General features: G+C 49.4%; 1 protein-coding gene across 2 annotated transcripts in view; it reads right to left on the reverse strand.

Annotated features, from left to right (window-relative positions):
- The window catches only part of LOC147717620 (E3 ubiquitin-protein ligase TRIM39-like), a 587,574-nt gene that overhangs the window by 412,066 nt on the left and 149,496 nt on the right, over positions 1–26,012 (reverse strand). For both annotated transcript variants that reach the window (XM_086920536.1, XM_086920535.1), the window contains exons 3-4: positions 4,186–4,416; positions 2,194–2,216 (exon numbers count right to left, since the gene is read on the reverse strand). In XM_086920536.1, coding sequence (XP_086776662.1) covers positions 2,194–2,216; positions 4,186–4,416 — 254 coding nt within the window. The remainder of the gene's footprint in view (positions 1–2,193; positions 2,217–4,185; positions 4,417–26,012) is intronic.

Here is a 26,012-nt window from a genome sequence, read left to right on the forward strand (position 1 = left end):
TGCCCAATGAAAAGGTGGCTCCTCTGATTAGCCACAGTGCCATCCAGCACAGAATACTATAAGTGAAGTATGCCCAAGTGTCTCCTTAAGAGGGACCCAATTCGGCAGGAAAAAACTGGAAAGGATAAAAAAAAACTCTTTGGCTGTTTTGTAGTTCGTGATTGAAGAGGAAGATAACACTGAAGAGATCAGAATGGCACCAACCCTCCATTGATATTAGAGAGGAGGAAGAGCAAGGTAATAATTTAGATGTAGACACCGGAGGAAGATCCAACTGATGTAACCAAACATAAGTGACAAAACATAGTATGGGCCAATGAGTGAAATGAAAAATCAGGGAAATAATGCATTGCGATGCATCTTTCTCTCACAATTGCCTTCTTTATGTAGGATTCAAACAGAAACTGAGATCACATAAAAAGGCTCTACCACTTCTTGGACACAGAATCTCAGATAGTATTATATGAACATATCACTATCTTGGAAAGTGTGGTTTATAAAGCTTGGCCTCTCCCTTTTTTCGGGAACTCACCGGCAGAGTTTGCGTGCTTCTAGCTAGTACCTGGAGTGCATCTTCTTACTCTGAACACAAGACTCAGGTAAGCTTTTGGTGTTGCTCGCTGGACAGATCACTCCACAGGTATAATGTGCACACAAACTGGTTGATAAATTAGAATTGTCTCCGTCACTGACATACTTAAGATCCACCCATTTGTAAATCAGGTGGGCAGGTTTTCAGTTTGGTGAAGCGGATACTCCGTCGCCACTAAGATGTAGTACCCTCTCCGCCAAGCTTTTAATCAGTCCCTAAGTCCACTGTCTCGTCCTTTGATATTGGTCTAACTTGGCCGCTGCTTCTATGAGAACTTTTTTACATCATTTTTTAACCATTCTACCCATTTTAAGAAAATACTCATTCATAGTTTATGATAGATATTGTAACTCAAATGCAGCAGGATTGATAAAATAAAAGAAGTAATAGGTAGAAGTGTATGAAGATGCCTTTTATATTTTTAAGAGGCTAGCTCCAGATTAATCATTACAAAGGTACATACATATGGGAGCGTTTAGTTAGCCCTTATATCTATTGAACTCTTCATATCTCATTCAAATTTGACTTCTGACCACCACAGCACCCAGCACGTAAGCAATGGATCAATGCATTCATCCACTGATTGTCTTGCATTGGGAGTGACAGCATTTTTCCTGATAACATCAACATGAAAATGAGTAGACTTCAGTGGCAGTGCTCCTGTTCCAGAGCTGCAGTGACACTACTTAATTTTTACATTTCTGCCAAATTTGTTTTGCATCTCTATTTGCAAGAAATGTCATGCTTCCAAAGACCAAACCTATTGGCTTAGCCAATGTTTGTTTTATTAGATACTGTCAGTCTGAAAGGACGAGGGCAGCGCACTAACCTTTCATGTAGGGTGAAGATAAACATAATGTGTTCAACTTTGGCTTTGTCATTTTTTTCCCAAGCATTTCTATTAGTAAAATACTCTTTGGGTTAAACCAACCGCAGCCTGTGCGGCCGGGATTTCGAGAGACGACCACGAGGGAAAATTAATTATTTATTTCATTTTACTTCGGTGGCGTCTCTCAAAATTACCCTCCCACCTTGCCCCACCGCCCGACTGCTCTTACCTGCACAGGCTGCAGCTGGGTTAAACCACAGTTAACCTTGAAGGAAAAAAGGATCAGTTCCCTGGAGCACTGTATTCTCCACCACCAGTGAGTAGGAGGAAGCTGTCCCACCAGGACAGCTTCCTCTTTGCTAATCAGTTACCACTCTAATTCTGGGGTCCATAATAAATCAATACTTCGCTATTGCGGCCACAAAGGATTGCCACATCCCTTTCACGCCCTCTTCTATTTTAAATTTGGAATGGGTTGCAAAACCCCTTCCTCAAGTTGAAAAGTGTTTTTTGACTCACAAAATGGCGTTTGTGAATTGAACAGAGGTATTTTGTGATATCACAACTTGTAATAGTGTGAACTGTAGGTTTTTCACACAAAACACCCTGGGTTCACACGATATGAGTTGCATATATATATATATATATATAAAAACAAACATACATAATTACAATACATCCAGTGAATTAAACCAAGTCTGTGCTAAGATTGCAGATGGGTACAAGTTATAATTACCTTATTGTGAGATGTTATATGAGAAGTGCACTGTACCTTTTCAAGAGGCTCTTTACATCCTAGAATGGGGGAAACAGTGAAGAGAAAACCACAGAGATCAATGTTTATACATCATAATTGCATATAGGTTTGCATGCTGGAAATAGCCTGAAATTATCCTAAACTGTAACTGGATGCAAGTGTGAGATCCAGACTTAGTACCTGGTATGAACAGGGTGCTTAAGTAAAAGCCAACCTTGGGTGTCACTCCCCTTTTGGTTTTTCTGATTACAAGGGAGACCAGGATTGACATCCTAGATGTGATAATTCAGAGAAACATGAATCTCAAGCTAATGGGAACAGCATGGTCAGTGTGAGACTTATAGACCATTGATTCATATCATTATCAATTACAACCATAAGTGCGGTAAGCAAGATGTCAGCTTTGGCTACAATAATAACCTGTGGAGAAGCGTGGCTCAGTGGTTAGAGGCGGCAGACCCAGAAGCTGAGATCGGCCCTGGACCAGGGTTCGATTCCCCGCCTCGGCGGGTCTCGGGCTCAAAAATTCCACAGAGTCGACAATTCTCGCTCTGGTGCCTACTCGACTCACGAGATCACACTCTGCGACTCTGGGCAATAGCTTGCTTAATCTCCACTACGGCCCCTCGCGGCGGGATGCCTGGCTTTCACCTTGTGGATACCCGGCCGGGGTATCTCACAGGGGAATACCAGGACGGGTTCCCTAAGCAAGCGCCTTGAGGCCCCTGGGTTAAAGCGCGCTATATAAATCGAAGCACATTTACATTTACATTGTAGAGTTCAAAGGGCAACTCCAGCATCAATAAACCCAGTCACTTGTTTTCCCTTCATTTTTGTTTTGGGTAAAAGCTATGTGAAGTTAAAACAAAGATAGGAGAAAGCAGGTAGCGAATGGAGGACAGAGGTTAAGAGATTACAGGGGAAATGAGGATAGTGAATAAGATAATGTGGTATAAAGGAGTGGAGTGGAAAGGAGACTTAAGGGAGATGTAGAGAGAATGAGTTGAGGAACGAGTGCAAAGAAGGACGTTGGGAAAGAAAGGGAGACCTGGATAGGACCGTATGTCAGAAAAAGGGGTTGAGACAGAGACGGTAACTTAGGGAAGGAGAGTTAGAAAGTAGGAAAGATATTTGAGGAGGGACACAACTGGGGCCCTACTAAGGTAGACACAGGGCAACTGAGTAAAAAGGGTTTTTGTGCATTATAGAGCAGGATGTTCTTTCAATAGACCAATATAATAACATGTTTAGTATTGTACTGGATTAATTTTTTGTAAAGTATTTTTTCTGCCTCTAACTAACTTCAACCCACTTTTCTTTAGGTTCCGACGTTTGTCTTGTAGTTTAACCAGATGAAAACAATCAGTGGATTCATGTTCCAAAAGTGAAGCTGAACAGATGGGCAGTTATGGTATGGAAGAGAGTTCCAGAGGATTAGACGCTTCCATACGAAGAGCTAATATCCTAATCCAGAGGGGATTTAACGGGCCAGCTTGCAAATTCATAAACTTAGAGTGTGCATCATAAAGGCTGATGATGCCGGAAGACGGAAACATCTGGAGGGGATCTGTGTTATGACCATCTTACAAAATTTGGAGCCATGTGTAAAACTGTGGTTCATGTATCCTTCATGTGACTATGAATGAATTCAATACCTAACACTCCTTATCTCCCAATACAGTCACAAGAGGTGTATTAAACAGCCAATCCTTCCCCCTAGCCAGGTACAACAATGCTTCTCTAGTACTATTTATTAATAGTCCTCATCCCTAATCACTAACACCATATTGCTAGACTGACACATCTCCTATAGCTGTGATCAGGCCTCAGAAGACAGATAACTGTTCTTCTGGTTATATATTCCTAGTCCCCACTCTTGCAACTCCGAATCCTGCTGCTGAACAATTTAAGGATGAGATCCTTGGGGGGGAGGGGGGGGGAGGGGAGGAGGGGGAGAGAATACTGCCCTTCTATGCAACACAGAGTGCCTAGGTCTAGGCGTCTCACCATCAAAAACTCCACATCCTCCTGCTGACACTTCTCCTCCATCTCTGTGATCTGGTCCATGAAGGAGGAATTCTGCTTTTCAAGGTCGGTCTTTTTCATGCGGATCTCCTCTACGTTCTTCTTGTGTTCCATCTCCACCTTGCTGAGGAGATCTTGCTTTTCTTGGTCCAGAAACTGATGCAGGTCTTCAAATGTACGTACGATTTTCTCTGTTTGGCTCTGGAATTCTTCCTTGAATAAAAAGATGTCAACTAAATATCTACACTTCAAGTGACTTTGGTGTTTTGTATGGATTTATTGAATTCTTGAGTACTTGCGCAAAAATGTTGTTCATAAAATACTTGTCGAATAGAACATTAGCATGTAAATGGATGACAGCAACATAATACATAATTGACAGAGCATGATGGCTAGGTAAAGCAAGTGCATGACAGTAAGCAAAATTCGGAGTTTGTATTGGGAACAGTGATCCCTATGGTCATAAAATAAAAATGATTTACTTTTTCAAAACTCTTTGTATTATTTAAAGCTTACAATCGCTGATAATTAAATAATACTTACAATAAATAGTGATCAGTGAGGTGGAAATATGCTTGGTGCCCAATGGTACAGTGAAGCAAAGTGAATAATACGTATCATCAATTATGGACACTGTCCATATATAGGATTAATGAACTTGGACCTAGTGCCAAAATAAATTACCACTACTTTGTCAGTATCATTAGTGTTTTATTTAACAATAACAACCCCCCACTTTGCCTTCAATATCATCAACCACCAAGCTCTCATCCAGACCGTTAAGTCTTGAATGGAATTCACTGGAAACTACTGTAATGTTCGAGACCGCAGGTTAGCGGTCTAGTCTCCCGCACACCAAAAGGTGCGCATACGCGAGCGCGTGACGTAACGCGCAAGAGTATATAATAATGGAGCCATGGCCGGCGAAAGCAGTCCGGACCACGTGGAATCCAAATAGCATGTCCCGTGTGTTCTTTATGCCGCAGCGCCCGAGTTACCGTGCGCCTGCGGCCCAAGAGCACCACACTGGCGACGAGGGGTCGTGAACCCATGCTGTGTCCCCGGTACTCGCCGCGCCCCTCGAGCACGAGTGGCAGCGCCCTTCACAGAGTCCGGAGGGTTTTGCGCTGAGAGCGCATGTCCCGCCATGTGCCGACGACCCGGCAGCGAGGCACAGATACACCGCCCCCACACCTCGTGCCTGGAGGAGTGACCACCGGTACGGCGAAGGCGCCGCGGAAGTGGCCAGGAGCACCTGGGAGTGCCAGCACCTCCACCTAGGCCTGAGAGGTCGGCGTTCTGACCGGAGGGGGACCCGGAAGAGAAAAGGTGTGCACAGCCCGGCCGGCACCAGGGCCTGATCAAGGCAGCAGGACTACGCGCTGAAGGAGGAAAGGTCAGTGCTAGCACGGTTAGAGCCCCAGCAGGCCGACACAGCGCCACCTAAGCCCGACCACGCCCCTGCGCACACCGCTGCCCAGAACAGGGCCACGCTCGTCAAGACACATTGCTGAGGAAGGCCACGGGCTGAGAGCCGAGCCCCACTTCGTGCCTACATGGCATCCATACCTGCGATTGAACCGTTTGTTGTGGACGGTGCCCCAGCGTCCCTGGCGCCTCGGTGGAAGGACTGGACGGATCGGTTGGAGATATATTTTGAGGGAGCAGGCACAGCCAGGGAACGCCGCAGAGCTCTACTTTTGCATTTGGGTGGGAAGGACATCCGCAGGATCTACAAAACTATTGTGGAGGCCACCCCAAAGACTTATCTCACGCCCTCAATGCTCTCAATGCACATTTCGAGCCCATGGCCAGCAAAGACTATGAAAGGTTCATTTTCCGTCAAGCAAGGCAAGAAGCAGAAGAGTCGCTGGACGCATTCCACGGCAGGCTGAAAGAACTAGCCAGCACGTGTGGCTTCCGCGACGAACAAGAGGAGATACGTGGACAGATAATTCAGGGGTGCTACTCCTCTAAGCTGAGAGTCACGATCCTAAAAGAAGATTGCAAGCCTTTGGCGGACATCCTCAAACTGGGGCGCTCCAAAGAACTATGGCAGGCCAGAGCCTCGCACATGGAGGCTGCTCTCCACCGACCCATCAAGGCGGAGCAGGTTAACACGGCGGAACAAGTCAACGTCGTCAAACCGAAAGCGCGCCAGTACGTCGGGAAGAAGCCGCAAGAAAAGCGCAGAGAATGCGGATACTGCGGAGGCCAGCCCCACCGCGCCCAGGACTGCCCAGCACGAGGGAAAAGATGCAGTTCATGTGGATGGATGAACCACTTTGCAGCCGTATGCAGGTCAACCAAGTCAAAGAAAGAGACGGCCCATGCCATAGTGGAGGATCGAGACAGCGAAGACATGGACGACAACACCAGTGAATATCCCGTCCATTACGTATTTGCCATCGACCAACCACAGCGGAAGAAGCGGCGTCTCCCGAAGTGTCGCATTAAGATCCACCAACAAGAGGTGAGGGCCACAATTGACACAGGAGCATCCATCGAAAAATGGCGGCAAATGTATACAACCAGCTAAGCGCCAAGCCACCGTTGCGGGCGGCGAAGATTTGAGTGTTCGCATAGGGGCAGAAAACGCCGATTCCACTAATAGGATGCTTCCAGACTGAACTCCAGCACCAGGACCTGAAAGTCCAGACGACTGTCTATGTTACCAAAGAGGGCAGTGGCATGCTGATTAGTGGGCATGCCGCAGAAGAACTCAGATTGATATCATTTGCCATGGCCGTGCTGACAGAAGAGTTAGACACCATATTGGAAGAATTCGAGGATACATCCCGAGGCATTGGGTGCCTGAAAGGGAAGGAGGTGTCCCTCCACATCGATCAGTCGATCCAACCAGTAGCCCTCAGGCACAGAAGAATAGCGTTCCACCTTAGGAAGAAAGTTGAGGAAGAACTGGAAGCCCTCGAGTGGCAAGGCATCATCGAAAAGGTCAGCGGGCCCACCCCGTGGGTATCCCCAATCGTGGTAGCGCGCAAACCGAAGCAGCCTGGCCAAGTCCGCATATGCGTGGATATGCGCTTACCCAACCCAGCAGTCAAGAGAGAGAGGCATCTGACCCCCACGATCTACGACATTTTAGGAGAATTAAACGGAGCCCGATGGTTCTCAAAGATGGACCTCCGCTCGGGCTATCATCAACTGCCCCACCATCCGGATTCCCGCTATATAACTACGTTCTCCACCCACATAGGCCTCAGACGCTACCGACGTCTCAACTTCGGCATCTCAAGTGCCGCCGAGGTCTTTCAGAACACTATCAGGGAGGTTCTCAGTGGGCTCCCAGGTGTCTTAAACGTCAGTGACGACCTGCTGATCTATGGCAACTCCATCGAAGAACATCACTAAAGACTGAGAGGCCTGCTGCAGAGAATCAAGGATGCAGGCCTGACATTGCACCGTGAGAAGTGCCAATTCCTACAAAATAAAATCAGTTTCTTCGGTTACACCTTTTCAGATCAAGGGATAGCCCCGGACCTAGACAAAGTAAGGGATGTACAAGATGCACCTGCCCCCTCCAACATATCCAAGATGAGGAGTTTCCTGGGCATGGTGAACTTCTGTGGGAGGTTCATGCCAGACCTATCGAACCTCACCAGGCCTCTCCGAGAGAGGACCAAAACCGCTACCCCCTGGCAGTGGGGCGAGGAGCAAGAGAAGGCATTCCGAGACACCAAAGCGGCCCTATCCGCGGACAAGACACTGTCGTACTTTGACCCAGCTAAGCCCACGAACATAGCAGTTGATGCCAGCCCGTATGGCCTGGGGGCCGTACTAACCCAACGTCAGGGCAGTGACGAGTGGGCCCCCATCGTTTACGCCAGTCGCTCCCTAACGGACACAGAGCAAAGGTACTCACAGATAGAGCGGGAGGCAATTGCGATTCACTGGGCATGCAGACACTTCCACGTTTACGTGTACGGACACCCTTTCAGTGTGTCGACGGATCACAAGCCCCTGATTCCCCTATTCCGGGGATCAGTGTCAAAACCACCTCCAAGGATCGAAAAGTGGATCCTCCAACTACAAGAGTACGATTACCAAGTAGAATACAGGCCGGGGGCGACAAACCCAGCAGACTATCTCTCCAGGCACCCCCGCGCTGCCACCAAGGTGGAGAAGGAAGACGCCAAGGAGACCGAGGAGTACGTGAGGGTCGTGCTGGAAAGGTCGAGACCCCTACCCATGAGTCTGGAGATGATCATCGAGGCCACACGGAATGACGAGGTGTTACAACTGGTGGCGAGTGCCTTACGATCCAACGACTGGCGGCCGATTCAAGCCTCACTGAGCAAACGAATACCGCAAGCCAAAGCCTCACTAGAGACACTTCTGAGGGTAAAAGAGGAATTATCTTTTGACAAACAGGGATGCCTACTGAGAGGACTGTGGATAGTGATGCCGGCAAGCCTGACCCAGCAAGCCATGGAGCTAGCTCACCGAGGACACCAGGGCATGGTCAAGACCAAAAGTAGACTCCGAGCCAAGGTATGGTTCCCGGAAATGGACACCATGGTGGAGCAGGTAGTCAGGACGTGCAGATGGTGCCAAGCCGCTGGACAACCTGAGCGCCCACCCCCGGTCATCACAGAAGATATCCCGCAGAGACCGTGGGAGTGTGTCAGTGCAGATTTCGGGCACCTACCAGATGGAAGATACGTACTCGTCATCATTGACGATTTCACCAAACACCCAGAAGTTAAAGTCGTTGAAACTCAAACAGCCAAGGAAGTCATTGCAAAGTTCGAGAAGACAATAGCTACTCATGGCATCTTTGAGATCGTCAAAACTGACAATGGACCCCCTTTTCAGGGACAAGAGTTTGCTGAATACCTCCAAAGCTGAGGAATCCATCACCGGAAAGTAACCCCCCGCTGGCCTCAAGCCAACGGGGAGGTGGAGAGATTCATGCGCACACTGAACAAGGTCATAAGGATAGCCCATGCCGAGGAAGCCCCCCTGGAAAGGGCGATCTACAGTTTCTTGCAAGAATATCGCTTAACCCCACACCGAACCATAGAAGCAGCGCCAGGTCCCTCTGCCATAGGACGAGTGGTCAGGGACACCATCCCCAGTCACCCCGACTGGGCTCCGAACTGTGTGGACCTGCAGAGGACCCTCTCCAACAGAGCCCGGTCCAACAACTATGCCAGCTTCTGGCGCAGAGCCAAAGAATCGGAAATCCAGGAAAGGGACCGAGTGTATGTGAAGGACAGATATCCGGAAAGCAAATTTCGACTCCCATTCGAGCCCAGGCCGTGGACGGTCCTGCGCCGTACTGGCACCATGGTGACCGCCCAACGAGGACCTGAAACGGTCCCCCGCAACGTGTCCTTCTTCAAGAAGGCTCACCCCAACACCGTTTGTCCACAGGACCTGGAGGGTGGAGAGGAAACTTCAAACCAACCAGAGGGACCGGACGGACCGGAGGGAGATGATCGAGATGTCCAGGGCAAGAATGCTGAGGTGAGTCCCTCAACATCCGGGACCCCCAGACTCAGCACCCCCCGACCTCCGGACACTCGCCGAGACACCCGAGCTTCTCCACAGGTGACCCCGCTGAGAGCCCCTGCCAGAGGAGAAACGGCGGGGTACAGTCTGCGGAGGAATCCAGCTCCGTCCTCCAGTTAGCGGACTTAGCGGTGGGTTGAACCTGAACTACTTACCCATTGGACTGGTAACCGGCCGGATGGCCCTGTTTCAATTACTATGATTTCTTTGGGATTTTTGTTTGTGTTTTGATTAAATAAAGGATAGAAGGAATGTAATGTTCGAGACCGCAAGTTAGCGGTCTAGTCTCCCGCACACCAAAAGGTGCGCATATGCGAGCGCGTGTCGTAACGTGCGAGAGTATATAATAAAGGAGGCGTGGCCGGCGAAGGCAGTCCGGACCACGCGGAAACCAAATAGCGTGTCCCGTGTGTTCTTTATGCCGCAGCGTCCGAGTCACCGCGCCCCTGCGGCCAAGAGCACCACAACTACTGCCAATGGTGCTCCTATCTATTCAACCAACACCAAAACATTCTCATGGTCTCCTCCAGGTCTCCGAAGATTCACATCACCTGCAGGGTTTGCCAGGGCTTTATCTCATCCTTGGTTATCTTCAACCTGTACATTGCACCCACCCGGGACTAACTCACCCATAAAGGCATAACAATTCACCAGTATGCTGATGACAAATAACTAGATTTGAAACTCCCTCTCTTCCAAACATCCAGTGCCTCAAACAGAACTAACACCTCATCCACACCTGGAAGTCCAGCACATGTCTGAAACTTAACTTTACAAAACAGATTTCCTGTTGTTCATCAAAGACAACAAGAAGCGACCAGTGAAACTCTGGCTCAACAAAAAGAACCTGGACAGACTCGAACCCCAAATTTCACCTAAAACCATGTTACTCAGATTCACCAAGGACACCAATTCTACCTTCAAAAAATACCTCACCACGAAAACTAAGAGGGTCTGATACCATATCTGTCTAAAAGGGAAACCACTCCTGCAAAAAGCGACTTTAGAACTGCTGCTCACTCGTCTTGTCTGGATTGTCGAAATGTCCTACCCAATGACCTCTTTGACTGGACAGTGCCACCCTTAAAGTTATCCTACACAGTGCAGCAGGCTTCCTCAAGGACCTGAAGAAATGTGACATCATCCAAACCTTGATAGAACTCCGTTGGTTCTTTCTTGGAGTCACACCATCTTCAAAACTATTGCAACTTCCACAAAGCCATCACAACCATCATATACGCCTATCTGGCTGACTAACTCACTTTCCCCAGTGACTCTGTGAACACTGGGTTAACAGCTTACCAACCCAAAATAACATAGCCAAACCTATAGTCTGTTTGCAAACGGAACTCTGCGTACACTTACCGCCTGCATTAATACCTTTGTTTGTTAGCCTCACAAAACAAAAACTAGTCTGCCACGTCCTATGCGAGCACACACAGTTCTCAACTGATTCAGTATTAGGCTGATGTGCATTGGCAACATGCTGTCATTGAACACCAGTGGCACTTCAATCTGAGTACTTAATCTTCTAGGGTGGGATCCAGGAAGAAAGGTTAACTGAGAACACAATATTGAGTAGGATCTTGAACGCCAGGCCAGGCTCTGCCCCTAAACTGATACAGATTTAATGAGACAATCTTCTAGGTACCAATAGCAATGGACCTGGGCAGGCAAAGTACGAAAGTTGGCAGGATCGTAAGAAGTGGGTGTCTCCTGTGGTGTTGTCCCTGTGGATTTCACCGCTTTAACAAAGGGTGTCAATCCCAGTAAGACTGCCTTCACCTCCAATATGTTAAAATGACGGGACAAATCTGACTTGTCCCACAAGGCTGATAGGGAGCTCTCCGCAATTCACCCTGCCCACACCTTAAGTTGGCCCACAGTTATCAGGTTAAGCATGTCGTCCCACTAATCATCTGAAAATGAATGAATGGTGGATGTCTGGTTTTCATAATTGACAGCCTGTTCTGGGTACGTTTGCTTTGTTGTGGTTATGTTGAGAAAATTCACCCACAGCTGGAAAGTAATAAAGAGGACTGGCCATGTACAGTGGTTTGCTGCCGCTGGCTAGGATCGCACTGTAAGAATACCATATACACTCATAGTACATACAATACATTCAGCTGGACTGGGATGGCCTAGGAAAGCCATCCAGCAGTTTGCCCCAGTCTATAATTTTTATATGTGGACTTCAACATGGTCACCAGCCCTATGAGGATGCCTGCCGTCCAGGAAGTTTCTAAAACCACTGTACCATATCTGGCTGATGATTGCTACACTCACTGTATTGTATATTTATTTATTAACTGTTCAATTAATTATAATCGTTACAGTGAAAAACAATCAGCATATAAAAACTAAAACAATGATGCTAAAAACTTCTGTTTATCATACATAAAATTAAGCGCCCCACCACAGTGCCAACACTATCGTCCCTCCCCCGAGTTTATAGTCAATGCTATGTGACCTTGCACACTTTTGTAAAACCCCCTTTGGGCCTCGAAAGATAAACAGCTATACAGGATAATAGAGAACGGCTCTTGCATTCCAATTGGCCCTCGCTGATGTTTGGCACTGTCTTAGACTGGCAGGCTAGGGATGTTTTAAGGCCACTAAGCTTACTTCCGCCAGATTTACGGTGTCCTTCATCAGAGTTTTGTAGGGCAATCCTGATTTGATGGATGAATTTTGCCAGTCTTGCTAGTGTCGTTGTGTCGGTGGAATATAGACACACAACTGACGCTTCACTGCAGGACTCTATTCCACTAGTAATGCAGATTGCCCACAGGAGTCGCCAGCGGTCATTATTAAAGTTTGGGCAGCAGCTTAGGAGATGCAGCCAGGATGCCCTCATATAGGGGCATAGTCTGGAATTTGTAGATTCCCCCTTACAGGCCCATGCAGGATTAAAGTCGGCAATTCCTAATATAGTTAGCCCCATGTAAAAGATTTTGCTTCGGGTCAGTGGGGTGAGAGCATCACTTCGGTAAGGTTGTGCTTTGCCTACTTTGTAGGAGTTATTCAGAGGGCCTAAGTGGCCGCTTGAACGAAGAGATTTAGTGTCCAGATCAAAGGAAGTTTTGCATACTTGCTGGTTTATGGATCTTTTCCAAGCATTCTGGGGGACGTCCAGCCGTGGTATGCTTTCTTCCTTGATCTTCAGAGTTTTAAGCGCTTTTCCTACGCTGATATGCCAGGCTGTGCCTGACCTTAACCCCTTCGATGCTCATGACGAGCTGAGCTCGTCATGAGTTACGCCTGTCGTACGCTCGTGACGAGCTGAGCTCGTCATGAACCGCGGGTTTTTTTTAAAAGTCAGCGCACAGCGGGAAAAGCCGCCGCGCGCATGGTGTTAAAGATTATTCTCAGATGGTATTTCAGAGAGTGGACCTGGGCTCTGAGTATCCTTAAGTATAACTTATTAATCTCCACCTGGCATGTTAGGTCTGGCCTTGCTAGGCCTAACTCCAGTCTTAGCCTTGCGTTCCTGGCTGACCTTGGAATATGTAGCACAGATTTATATGCCTTTACTTGGGCTGAGTTGAAGGAGGCATCCAGTAGCCCGGGGAAGGCCTGGTGGCCGTAGCTAATAGCGCATAATAATTTCGCTTTCAGGACAGTTAGTATTGGACCAGCAGACGGGCTGATCAAACCATGGTTTAGTTGTTTTAGTAGGTATATGACCTTGCTGGCCTTGGAGCGCAGTTGTTTCAGGTGGGCTTTCTCCTTGGCCCGCTCCATCAGCCAAACTCCTAAATAATTATATGACTCCACCGTATTGATTTGCAGATTTCCCATTTGCCCTTGTGTATGCTTCTTCCGTGAGAAGTCCCAAAAATGACCACCTTGGTTTTTCCTTGATTGACTGTCAGGTTGTTGGTATTGTTGAAAAAATTGAATGCATTTGGTGCTCTTTGTAGGCCCACCCTTGTGAAGTCCAATATGGCTGTATCGTCGGCGAATCGTAGCACTGGCAACCTAACGCTTCCTTGTCTGGGAACTATTAGACTTGCTCCTTTTAGGGCCTCCCCAGGTCTGCTGTATATAAATTGAAATGGATGGGGGCCAGCATGCATCCTTGCTTCAACCCATTCTCCGTGTTTATTTTGGAGGACACTGTGTGGCCACTGGTTTTAACCCTCACCCAAGTGTCTTCGTAGAGTGATCTGATTGCCTTCAAGAGGTTTGGTGGAATGCCCCAGTTTTCTAGCTTCCGCCATAATCTTTTGCAGGCCACTTTATCCAAGGCTGTGCTGAAGTCCACAAAGCAGTAGAAGAGTAAGGGATGATTCTTTAAGGTTGCCTGAGATGATAAATAGGTCAGTGCCAATACGTTGTCCAAGGTTGATGACTGTGACCTGAAGCCGGTCTGGTAGAAGGGAATTATTCTCTTCTCTTCGGCCCACTTCTTCATGTCCTTCAGTAGAAGGCGATCAGGGCTATAAGCCTGTAATTTGATGGCTTGAGTCGATCCCCCTATTTGAAAATGGGAACCAGTTTTGAGCCCTTCCAGGAATCAGGGGTTATAGCTGTCAAGAAGGTGTAGTTGAAGAGTGGGGTTAGGGCTGCTGCCCAGAAAACGGGGGCCATTTCGAAGACCGGAGCTGGAATCCTATTCAGCCCTGGCGCCCCCTCTTTCTTCATGATCTTAATAGTCTTAGTGACCATTTGGCATCCCATGTGTTTAGACTGCTTTTTCAATATATAGGTTGAGGTCAGTTTATGATTACTAAGAAGGTCGTGAAGGGGTGCTGCCCTGCCTTGTCCATGAAATGAGGAGTCAGCTTTGTTGAGGTCCTTCAGGTTGAAGTCCCCGACTAGGATGACCTGGTGTGATGGATGCTTGAATAGGAGGTCATCTATTTTCCGTGTCAATACTCCCAGCTGATTTTTCATGGTGATCTGCACGGGATTAATGTAGCAGTTTATTATCAACAGACGCATTGGGTGCGAGTTCTGGACCAGGCCTCCAATCTGTAGAGCTTGCAGACCTGGTGAATTCAGATTAATCTCTGTGGCTTCAAGGGCGTATTCGTGTTTTATAAAAACCTATAGTCCACCTGCTGGTCTGCCAAAAAGGTTCCTTTTTATTGCTGGGACAAAATGCTTGTGGAACCCGGCCAGTGGGGTGCTGGAGAGCACCCATGTCTCTTGGAAGCAGAGTATGTCCCCAATTTCCAGGAACTGCTTCACGTTTTCATTTCCTTTGATTTTGCTAATCCGTGCTAGAGTCCAAGAAATGATGCTTAATTGCTGCTTGAGGGAAACTCCTCTCTCGACCTCTCCCCTGCCGGGCTGGCGTTCTCGGCTGTTAGGAGTATTGCGGCATCCTTCCTGGCATTCCGGTATGGCCGGGGGTAGGGGAGGTTACACAAATGTCACGTTGGTTATATCTACATAAAATCATGATGCCCATTGGGTCCCTGGGGCCCAACTGACTGCCGCACCAAGGCCCTACGCTGTTTGTCTCGTGCAAGACCGACCAGGGAGACTTGCCACCGTTGATTGATGCTAAGACGTGTGGATATTTTGGGTGCTCCAGCAGCTGGACATCGATGCTCCACTCGGCGAGTTGTGTGGTGTTGTTCAAGATGGCTTGTTGTGTTTCTTTGTACTTCAAGCCTCCCACTGTTGAATAGCCATGTGTGTCCCCCTTCATGCTCTGAAATTCCACCCATTCTACCTCCCCTGTTTGAGTCTTTTCTAAGTTAGCCAGATGGTTGAAGAGGCATGTTCAAGTTCAAGTTCAAGTTTAAAATTTGTATAGCGCACTACTCACCCAGAGGGTCTCAAGGCGCTTGAGGGAGGGTGAGTACTTTACTTATCGAATATCCAAGTTTTTAGTTGTTTTCTGAAGGAGAGGTGGTTCTGTGTAAGGTGGAGGTAGGTGGGGAGAGAATTCCAGGTCTTGGCCGCCAAGAAGGAGAAGGATCTTCCCCCCCATGGAGGATCTTTGGATGCGTGGAATAGCGGCGAGGGCTTGATTGGATGAGCGTAGTTGGCGGGTGGGGGTATAAAAGGACAGGCGCGTGTTGAGGAATTCGGGTTTTAGGTCGTAGAGGGCTTTGTGTGCGTGGGTGAGGAGACGAAATGTTATTCTCTTGTTGACGGGGAGCCAGTGGAGGTCTTTCAGGTGACCGGAAATGTGAGCATTGCGGGGGATGTCTAGGATGAGTCTGGCTGAGGCGTTCTGGATGCGTTGGAGTTTTTTCTGTAGTTTGGCTGTGGATCCGGCATAAAGGGTGTTTCCGTAGTCCAGTCGGCTTGTGACCAGTGCATGGGTGACCGTCTTTCTTGTTTCGGTGGGGATCCAACGGAAGATTTTTTTGAGCATACGAAGGATGTTGAAGCATGATGATGAGACGGTGTTGACTTGTCTGGTCATTGAGAGGGAGGAGTCCAGGATGAAGCCCAGGTTACGTGCGTGGTCTGTTGGTATGGGTGCGTTTCCCAGGGCCGGTGGCGACCATGAGTCGTCCCAGGCGGAGGGGGATGATCCTAAGATGAGGACTTCCGTTTTGTCTGAGTTCAGTTTTAGACGGCTGTTCTTCATCCACTCGGCTACTTTTTTCATCCCTTCGTGTAGGTTGGTTTTGGCGGTGTTTGGGTCTTTGGTGAGGGAGAGGATGAGTTGGGTGTCGTCTGTGTAGGAGATGATGTTGAGGTTGTGTTGGCGTGCGATGGATGCGAGGGGACTCATGTATACGTTGAAGAGGGTTGGACTGAGAGATGATCCTTGTGGTACGCCGCAGATGACTTCGGTGGTTTCTGATGTAAAAGGGGAGAGGCGGACTTTCTGTGTTCTTCCGGCAAGGAACGAGATGATCCAGTCCAGTGCTTTTCCTTGTATTCCGATGTTGTTGAGGCGTTGTATAAGGGTGCTATGACAGACTGTGTCGAAGGCTGCGGAGAGGTCAAGTAGGATGAGGGCAGCAGTTTCTCCGTTGTCCAGTAGAGTTCGGATGTCGTCTGTTGCTGCTATGAGGGCGGTCTCGGTGCTGTGTTTGGCTCGGAAGCCGGACTGTGAAGGGTCGAGGGATTTGTTGGATCCGAGGAAGGCGGCGAGTTGACTGTTGACTGCTTTCTCAATGACTTTGGCAGGGAATGGGAGGAGCGAAATGGGGCGGTAGTTCTTAAGTTCAGTGGGGTCTGCTGTGGGTTTCTTCAGGAGGGCGCTCAGTTCGGCATGTTTCCAGCTTTCCGGGAAGGTAGCGGTGTTGAGGGAGCAGTTGATGACGTCTCGGAGGTGGGGTGCGATAATGGAGTCTGCTTTGTTGAAAATGTGGTGGGGACAAGGGTCGGTTGGCGATCCTGAGTGGATGGAGTTCATCAGGCGGATGGTGCCTTCAGTGGTGATTGGGTTCCAGGCGCAAAGGTTGTTGGAGGGGGGTTTTAGTTCGGAGGTGGGTGGGGTGGACTGGTCTCCAAAGCTGTTATGTATGTCGGCGATTTTGTTGTGGAAGAACGAGGCTAGAGAGTCGCAGAGGTCTTGGGAGGGAGTGATGTCGTTGGTGCCGGCGGTGGGGTTGGTAAACTCTTTGACGATGTTGAATAGTTCCTTGCTGTTGTGGGCGTTGTTGTCGAGTCGATCCTTGAATGCTGATTTCTTGGTGGATCGGATCAGTTGGTGGTGTTTGCGGGTGGCGTTCTTGAAGGTTGCCAAGTTGTCAGTGGTTGGGTTTTTTCGCCAGGCTTTCTCGAGGGTGCGACAGATCTTCTTGGATTTCTTAAGGTCATCGTTGAACCAGGGGGCTTTTTTGCTGCCTTGCTTGCTTTGATGGTTTTTCAAGGGTGCTAGTTCGTTAGCGCTGTGGGTGATCCATTGTGTGAGGTTGGTGGCTGCTTGGTTTGGGTCCGATGATTTGGCAGGAGTGTTTTGGTGAAGCGATGTGAAGAGCTGGTCGGTGGTAATTTTGTTCCAGTTTCTGCGGGGAATTGGTTGTGGGTGGTTGTGGGTCGTGGTCTTTTTGTAGTTGAAGTGAACGCAGCTGTGGTCCGTCCAATGGAGAACTGTGGTGTGATTGAAGGAGATGTGCTTGCTGGAGGTGAAGATTGGGTCGAGCGTGTGCCCGGCATAGTGGGTGGGGGTGTCAACAAGTTGTTTGAGTCCAAGATTGGCGAGGTTGTCCAGAAGGGTGGTGGTGTTGCTGTTGTTGTTCTTTTCCAGGTGGAAGTTGAGGTCTCCCAGTAGAATGTAGTCCTCGGAGGGGAGGGCGTGTGGGCTGATGAAGTCAGTGATGTCTTCACTGAATTGTGTGCGGGGTCCTGGTGGCCTGTAGATGAGTGTGGTCTTGGGGTCGGTGTGGATCTGGAAGTGAAGGTGTTCGGCGGCTGCGAGGTTATCGTCAGAGCTGGTTGTGATGCGGATGGTGTTCTTATGAACGATGGCGATGCCTCCTCCTGTTTGATTGATGCGGTCCTTTCAGATGATCTTGTAGCCGTCCGGGATGGCTATGGTGATGTCGGGCGCTGATGAGGCGTTCATCCAGGTTTCTGTAAGAAAGGCGACGTCCGGCGATGTGGTGTCGAGTAGGTTCCAAAGTTCAATGGCGTGTCTGTGGACCGAGCAGGTGTTGAGCAGGATGCACTTCAGGTGGTTAGTGTCGGAGCTCTGTTTGGAGTTTGTAGATTTGGTGTGGGTCCTGATGCAGTCGAACTTGCAGGAGTGGCAGGTGAAGGGTCCATGGGTGTGTCCTGGGGCGGCTTGGTAGCAGTCTGGGAGACGGCCGGGGTTGAGTGCTGAGAAGGTGGCGGCGTCGTACGTTATGCGGGTGGAGTGGATTTTGTGGGGACCAGGATGTCTGGCGCTGGGCGCGGTCCAGGCGCGGACGGGCGTAGACGGGCTTACCTTTGTCGTGCCTTCGGCGCGCATAGGGCGCGTCCGCTGCGCATGAACGCTGCGCGCGAATGCATCTGTCATAAGTGGAGAGCGGAGGGGGCGGAGCGAGGGAGGAGCAGCTTGGAGGCGGGAGCGGGGAGGCGGTGTACAGGGAAAGCTTGAGGGAACGGGGGTGGGGCCGCGGGGGAGCAGCGGCAGGGTGCTAGGACCAAATGGCACGGTCCACAATCTGCTAAATGTAGTGGGGGGGATCGGGGGCACAACCAGGCACAATGCAAGGCAGAACAATTAAATTAAAACAAGATACGATGGCAATATCTATGCAAATACGATACCAGGCACAGCAATATGGCCACAGGTGATCTCGGGGGCACAATCAGCAAGCAAGCAGCAGGGCTGAGGGCAATATCCGTCTCCAGGTGAGATCAGGGGCACAATCAGGCGCAAAGGGTCCAGGGAGCGAGTGGAGCGACCGTGGCTGACGGGTCAGGACGGTCACAGCGCTTCCGCTCGTGGGACTATCTATTTGTTGATAGTGGGAGGGAGGAGCAGCTGGGAGGCGGGAGCGGGGAGGCGGTGTCCAGGGAAAGCTTGAGGGAACGGGGTGGGGCCGCGGGGGAGTAGCGGGGTGTAGCTGTAGTAGGTTTGTAGCGTCCGGCCACGATGATAGTGTTGCCGACTCTAACTGGGGGAGTGATTCAGGAGGTACCAAACTTGATCCTGCGATTGTATCATTTGCCTATGTGCTGATTTGGCCTTGCGAAGGCTTTTGGCCCATCACACTGGGGATGATGGCTGATGGTGTGTGCGTTGGCTGGCTTCTCAAAGTCCGAGACCCCTGGGGGTCCATTCTTCCACAGTTTTTAGATATAAAAATAGGGTAAGGGGATGTAGCTTTGGAGGCACCTTGTTGGGGTGGATGGTTGATGTTCAGTAACTGGAGATTTTTCCCTTTTGCCCTTGTCTTTTTCAATTGTTTCTTCAGCCTCTTTTTTGCTAGCCTTGATAGATTAGCTCCGTGTGTAGCCGCTATACTTAAAGAGTGTTCCTGCGGGTCAGTTGTGGGGGTGTCACTACCCCCTCTACCACCTCTGTTGGGCTTTGTGTGTGTGTCTTTGGCTGATTTGGAGGTGCTGGCGGGATTCTTGGTCGTCTGTGGCCTTCTGAGGGTAAAAGAGGAATTATCTTTTGACAAACAGGGATGCCTACTGAGAGGACTGCGGATAGTGATGCCGGCAAACCTGACCCAGCAAGCCATGGAGCTAGCTCACCGAGGACACCAGGGCATGGTCAAGACCAAGAGTAGACTCCGAGCCAAGGTATGGTTCCCGGAAATGGACACCATGGTGGAGCAGGTAGTCAGGACGTGCAGATGGTGCCAAGCCGCTGGACAACCTGAGCGCCCACCCCCGGTCATCACAGAAGATATCCCGCAGAGACCGTCGAAGTGTGTCAGTGCAGATTTCGGGCACCTACCAGATGGAAAATACGTACTCGTCATCATTGGCGATTTCACCAAATACCCAGAAGTTGAAGTTGTTGAAACTCAAACAGCCAAGGAAGTCATTGCAAAGTTCGAGAAGACAATAGCTACTCATGGCATCTTTGAGATCGTCAAAACTGACAATGGACCCCCTTTTCAGGGACAAGAGTTTGCTGAATACCTCCAAAGCTGAGGAATCCATCACCGGAAAGTAACCCCCCGCTGGCCTCAAGCCAACGGGGAGGTGGAGAGATTCATGCGCACACTGAACAAGGTCATAAGGATAGCCCATGCCGAGGAAGCCCCCCTGGAAAGGGCGATCTACAGTTTCTTGCGAGAATATCGCTTAACCCCACACCGAAGCACAGAAGCAGCGCCAGGTCCCTCTGCCATAGGACGAGTGGTCAGGGACACCATCCCCAGTCACCCCGACTGGGCTCCGAACTGTGTGGACCTGCAGAGGACCCTCTCCAACAGAGCCCGGTCCAACAACTATGCCAGCTTCCGGCGCAGAGCCAAAGAATCGGAAATCCAGGAAAGGGACCTAGTGTATGTAAAGGACAGATATCCGGGAAGCAAATTTCGACTCCCATTCGAGCCCAGGCCGTGGACGGTCCTGCGCCGTACTGGCACCATGGTGACCGCCCAACGAGGACCTGAAACGATCACCAGCAACGTGTCCTTCTTCAAGAAGGCTGACCCCGACACCGTTTGTCCACAGGACCTGGAGGGTGGAGAGGAAACTTCAAACCAACCAGAGGGACCGGACGGACCGGAGGGAGATGATCACGATGTCCAGGGCGAGAATGCTGAGGTGAGTCCCTCAACATCCGGGACCCCCAGACTCAGCACCCCCGACCTCCGGACACTCGCCGAGACACCCGAGCTTCCCCACAGGTGACCCCGCTGAGAGCCCCCGCCAGAGGAGAAACGGCGGGGTACAGTCTGCGGAGGAATCCAGCTCCGTCCTCCCAGTTAGCGGACTTCGCGGTGGGTTGAACCTGAACTACTTACCCATTGGACTGGTAACCGGCCGGATGGCCCTGTTTCAATTATTATGATTTCTTTGGGATTTTTGTTTGTGTTTTGATTAAATAAAGGATAGAAGGAATGTAATGTTCGAGACCGCAGGTTAGCGGTCTAGTCTCCCGCACACCAAAAGGTGCGCAAACGCGAGCACGTGACGTAACGCGCAAGAGTATATAATAAAGGAGGCGTGGCCGGCGAAGGCAGTCCGGACCACGCGGAAACCAAATAGCGTGTCCCGTGTGTTCTTTATGCCGCAGCGCCTGAGTCACTGCGCGCCTGCGGCCCAAGAGAACCACAACTACTGCAACTGGTGCTCCTATCTATTCAACCAACACCAAAACATTCTCATGGGCTCCTCCAGGTCTTCGAAGATTCACATCACCTGCAGGGTTCGCCAGGGCTTTATCTCATCCTTGGTTATCTTCAACCTGTACATTGCACCCACCCGGGACTAACTCACCCATAAAGGCATAACAATTCACCAGTATGCTGATGACAAATAACTAGATTTGAAACTCCCTCTCTTCCAAACATCCAGTGCCTCAAACAGAACTAACACCTCATCCACACCTGGAAGTCCAGCACATGTCTGAAACTTAACTTTACAAAACAGATTTCCTGTTGTTCATCAAAGACAACAAGAAGCGACCAGTGAAACCATGGCTCAACAAAAAGAACCTGGACAGACTCGAACCCCAAATTTCACCTAAAACCATGTTACTCAGATTCACCAAGGACACCAATTCCACTTTCAAAAAATACCTCACCACGAAAACTAAGAGGGTCTGATACCAAATCTGTCTAAAAGGGAAACCACTCCTGCAAAAAGCAACTTTAGAACTGCTGCTCACTCGTCCTGTCTGGATTGACGAAATGTCCTACCCAATGACCTCTCTGACTGGACAGTGCCACACTTAAAGTTATCCTACACAGTGCAGCAGGCTTCCTCAAGGACCTGAAGAAATGTGACATCACCCAAACCTTGATAGTACTCCATTGGTTCTTTCTTGGAGTCACACCATCTTCAAAACTATTGCAACTTCCACAAAGCCATCACAACCATCATATACGCCCATCTGGCTGGCTAACTCACTTTCCCCAGTGACTCTGTGAACACTGGGTTAACAGCTTACCAACCCAAAATAACATAGCCATGTTGCCCTTGTGTATGCTTCTTCCGATGAGAAGTCCCAAAAATGACCACCTTGGTTTTTCCTTGATTGACTGTCAGGTTGTTGGTATTGTTGAAACAATTTAATGCATTTAGGGCTCTTTGTAGGCCCACCCTTGTGAAGTCCAATATGGCTGTATCGTCAGGGTATAGTAGCACTGGCAACCTAACGCTTCCTTGTCTGGGAACTATTAGACTTGCTCCTTTTAGGGCCTCCCCAGGTCTGCTGTATATACATTGAAATGGATGGGAGCCAGCATGCATCCTTGCTTCAACCCATTCTCCGTGTTTATTTTGGAGGACACTGTGTGGCCACTGGTTTTAACCCTCACCCAAGTGTCTTCGTAGAGTGATCTGATTGCCTTCAAGAGGTTTGGTGGAATGCCCCAGTTTTCTAGCTTCCGCCATAATCTTTTGCAGGCCACTTTATCCAAGGCTGTGCTGAAGTCCACAAAGCAGTAGAAGAGTAAGGGATGATTCTTTAAGGTTGCCTGAGATGATAAATAGGTCAGTGCCAATACGTTGTCCAAGGTTGATGACTGTGACCTAAAGCCGGTCTGGTAGAAGGGAATTATTCTCTTCTCTTCGGCCCACTTCTTCAAGTCCTTCAGTAGAAGGCGAGCAGGGCTATAAGCCTGTAATTTGATGGCTTGAGTCGATCCCCCTATTTGAAAATGGGAACCAGTTTTGAGCCCTTCCAGGAATCAGGGGTTATAGCTGTCAAGAAGGTGTAGTTGAAGAGTGGGGTTAGGGCTGCTGCCCAGAAAACGGGGGCCATTTCGAAGACCGGAGCTGGAATCCTATTCAGCCCTGGCGCCCCCTCTTTCTTCATGATCTTAATAGTCTTAGTGACCATTTGGCCTCCCATGTGTTTAGACTGGCTTTTTCAATAAATAGGTTGAGGTCAGTTTATGATTACTAAGAAGGTCGTGAAGGGGTGCTGCCCTGCCTTGTCCATGAAATGAGGAGTCAGCTTTGTTGAGGTCCTTCAGGTTGAAGTCCCCGACTAGGATGACCTGGTGTGATGGATGCTTGAATAGGAGGGCATCTATTTTCTGTGTCAATATTCCCAGCTGATTTTTCATGGTGATCTGCGCGGGATTAATGTAACAGTTTATTATCAACAGACGCATTGGGTGTGAGTTCTGGACCAGGCCTCCTATCTGTAGAGCTTGCAGACCTGGTGAATTCAGATTAATCTCTTCGAGGGCGTTTTCGTGTTTTATAAAAACTTATAGTCCACCGGCTGGTATGCCAAAAAGTTTCCTTTTTATTGCTGGGACAAAATGCTTGTGGAACCCGGCCAGTGGGGTGCTGGAGAGCGCCTATGTCTCTTGGAAGCAGAGTATGTCCCCAATTTCCAGGAACTGCTTCACGTTTTCATTTCCTTTGATTTTGCTAATCCGTGCTAGAGTCCAAGAAATGATGCTTAATTGCTGCTTGAGGGAAACTCCTCTCTTGACCTCTCCCCTGCCGGGCTGGCGTTCTCGGCTGTTAGGAGTATTGCGGCATCCTTCCTGGCATTCCGGTATGGCCGGGGGTAGGGGAGGTTACACGAATGTCACGTTGGTTATATCTGCATAAAATCATGATGCCAATTGGGTCCCTGGGGCCCAACTGACTGCCGCACCGAGGCCCTACGCTGTTTGCCTCGTGCAAGATCGACCAGGGAGACTTGCCACCATTGACTGATGCTAAGACGTGTGGATATTTTGGGTGCTCCACCAGCTGGACATTGATGCCCCACTCGGCGAGTTGTGTGGTGTTGTTCAAGATGGCTTGTTGTGTTTCTTTGTACTTCAAGCCTCCCACTGTTGAATAGCCATGAGTGTCCCCCTTCATGCTCCAAAATTCCACCCATTCTGCCTCCCCTGGTTGAGTCTTTTCTAAGTTAGCCAGATGGTTGAAGAGGCATAGAATGTTGTTCCTATTCAGGATATCATGCTGTCCCGTGCTAATAAATCTCGGAGTAAGGACTACCTTATAGGGCGCTGTGGTTGCGCCCGATGGTTGGGCAGCTTTTCTCCTTCCCAAGGCCGGCCCTGCCAGGGTTATTCCTAAATTTGTGCTTGGTTGGCTGGTTGTGGCTGGTCCTGCTTGGGGGTGATTGCTGTATCCCTGCTGGTGCCTAGAGCCAGACTGATGCCTGGGGTGTAGCTGTAGTATGTTTGGAGCGTCCGGCCACGATGATAGTGTTGCCGACTCTAACTGGGGGAGTGTTTCAGGAGGTACCAAACTTGATCCTGCGATTGTATCATTTGCCTATGTGCTGATTTGGCCTTGCGGAAGACTTTTGGCCCATCACACTGGGGATGATGGCTGATGGTGTGTGCGTTGGCTGGTTTCTCAAAGTCCGAGACCCCTGGGGGTCCATTATTCCACAGTTTTTAGATCTAAAAATAGGGTAAGGTGGGGTAGCTTTGGAGGCACCTTGTTGGGGTGGATGGTCGATGTTCAGTAACTGGAGATTTTTCCCTTTTGCCTTTGTCTTTTTCAATTGCTTCTTCAGCCTCTTTTTTGCTATCCTTGATAGATTAGCTCTGTGTGTAGCCGCTATACTTAAAGAGTGTTCCTGCGGGTCAGTTGTGGGGTTGTCACTACCGCCTCTATCACCTCTGTTGGGCTTTGTGTGTCTTTGGCTGATTTAGAGGTGCTGGCGGGATTCTTGGTCGTCTGTGCCTCGTCGTTGCCCTGTTCAGTTTTTTCCATCTGTCCCTGTGGGGCCCCTGCTGTCTGTCTGCCAACTGTATTACTGGGAGTCAATGACTCCCTGCAACCTCCATTATATCTACTAGCACCTCGGGAGGGAGGCCCATTTCTCCATCAGGGTTGAACAACAACACAAGCAGTCCCCCGAGTTAGAGGCCAAGTACTTAGAGAGCCTGTTGTCTAGGACCTCTAGGTTGGCCAGGCGGTCCACAATTGCCTGTAGGAGGTCAATTTGAAGTTCCATCTTAGTTGATTGCCATAGGAGGGCTTTATTGTGTTGCTGTTTGCCTCTATTAGGGTCTTTTTCTCCAGTTCCGTGTCAGCACTGATGTCGCTGTCATAACGGTCTGCTTTTGGATTAGGGACCCGTGGGAGTGCTGACCCTGAAGTTGGTGTCCACTGAGGGTTCGGTGTTAATTCAAGAGTTCTTTCGATCTCGTGGCCTTAATTGTAGAGAAACGAGGCTGTGAGCTGCCCTGCCAGGGGAGACGCTAGGCCCAAGGTGGCTGGGTAGTGCCGTGGGCTTTGGGACTGTAATCTCTTGTGGAGGCACAATGGTCTCCTCATTCTGAGAGACTAGGCCATGGGCGTCAGGGTGGTGGATTTACGCCATTGTCACTATAGTGGGGGCGTTTTTGATTGAGGTTGTGTCGCAGTACTTGCTGACCGGGGAGTTCTGCCCCTTGTTTGTGGGTGAGTGACTGCTCAGCCTTTTGGGGCTGTGGACCTGGGCCCAGCTTAGAACGTTAGAAAGCGCGTCCTGGATGGTACTGCGGTCAGTGCTTAATGAGTAATTTTTCCTGAAGAAGTAGGTTATCTACACCCTTTGCTTGGTATCTTGCGGCGTTCCGTTAGGGAAGTCCGTTAATGATTTACTCCTTGTTGACCTAGTTGCCCTTTTATTGGGGAGGTGGGTAGTAGAGGTATCCTCTGGGATCAACTGTTGGCTGCCAATTTTTTGGGACCCATTTGCTTTATTGGCTAAAGTTGTGCTGAGCTTGTTCTTCTCGTGCTGCTGCTCCGGGTCCTTTGTGAACCTT

The sequence above is a fragment of the Lissotriton vulgaris genome, chromosome 5 (genome assembly GCF_964263255.1).
Source record: "Lissotriton vulgaris chromosome 5, aLisVul1.2, whole genome shotgun sequence".
NCBI classification, from domain to species: Eukaryota; Metazoa; Chordata; class Amphibia; order Caudata; family Salamandridae; genus Lissotriton; species Lissotriton vulgaris.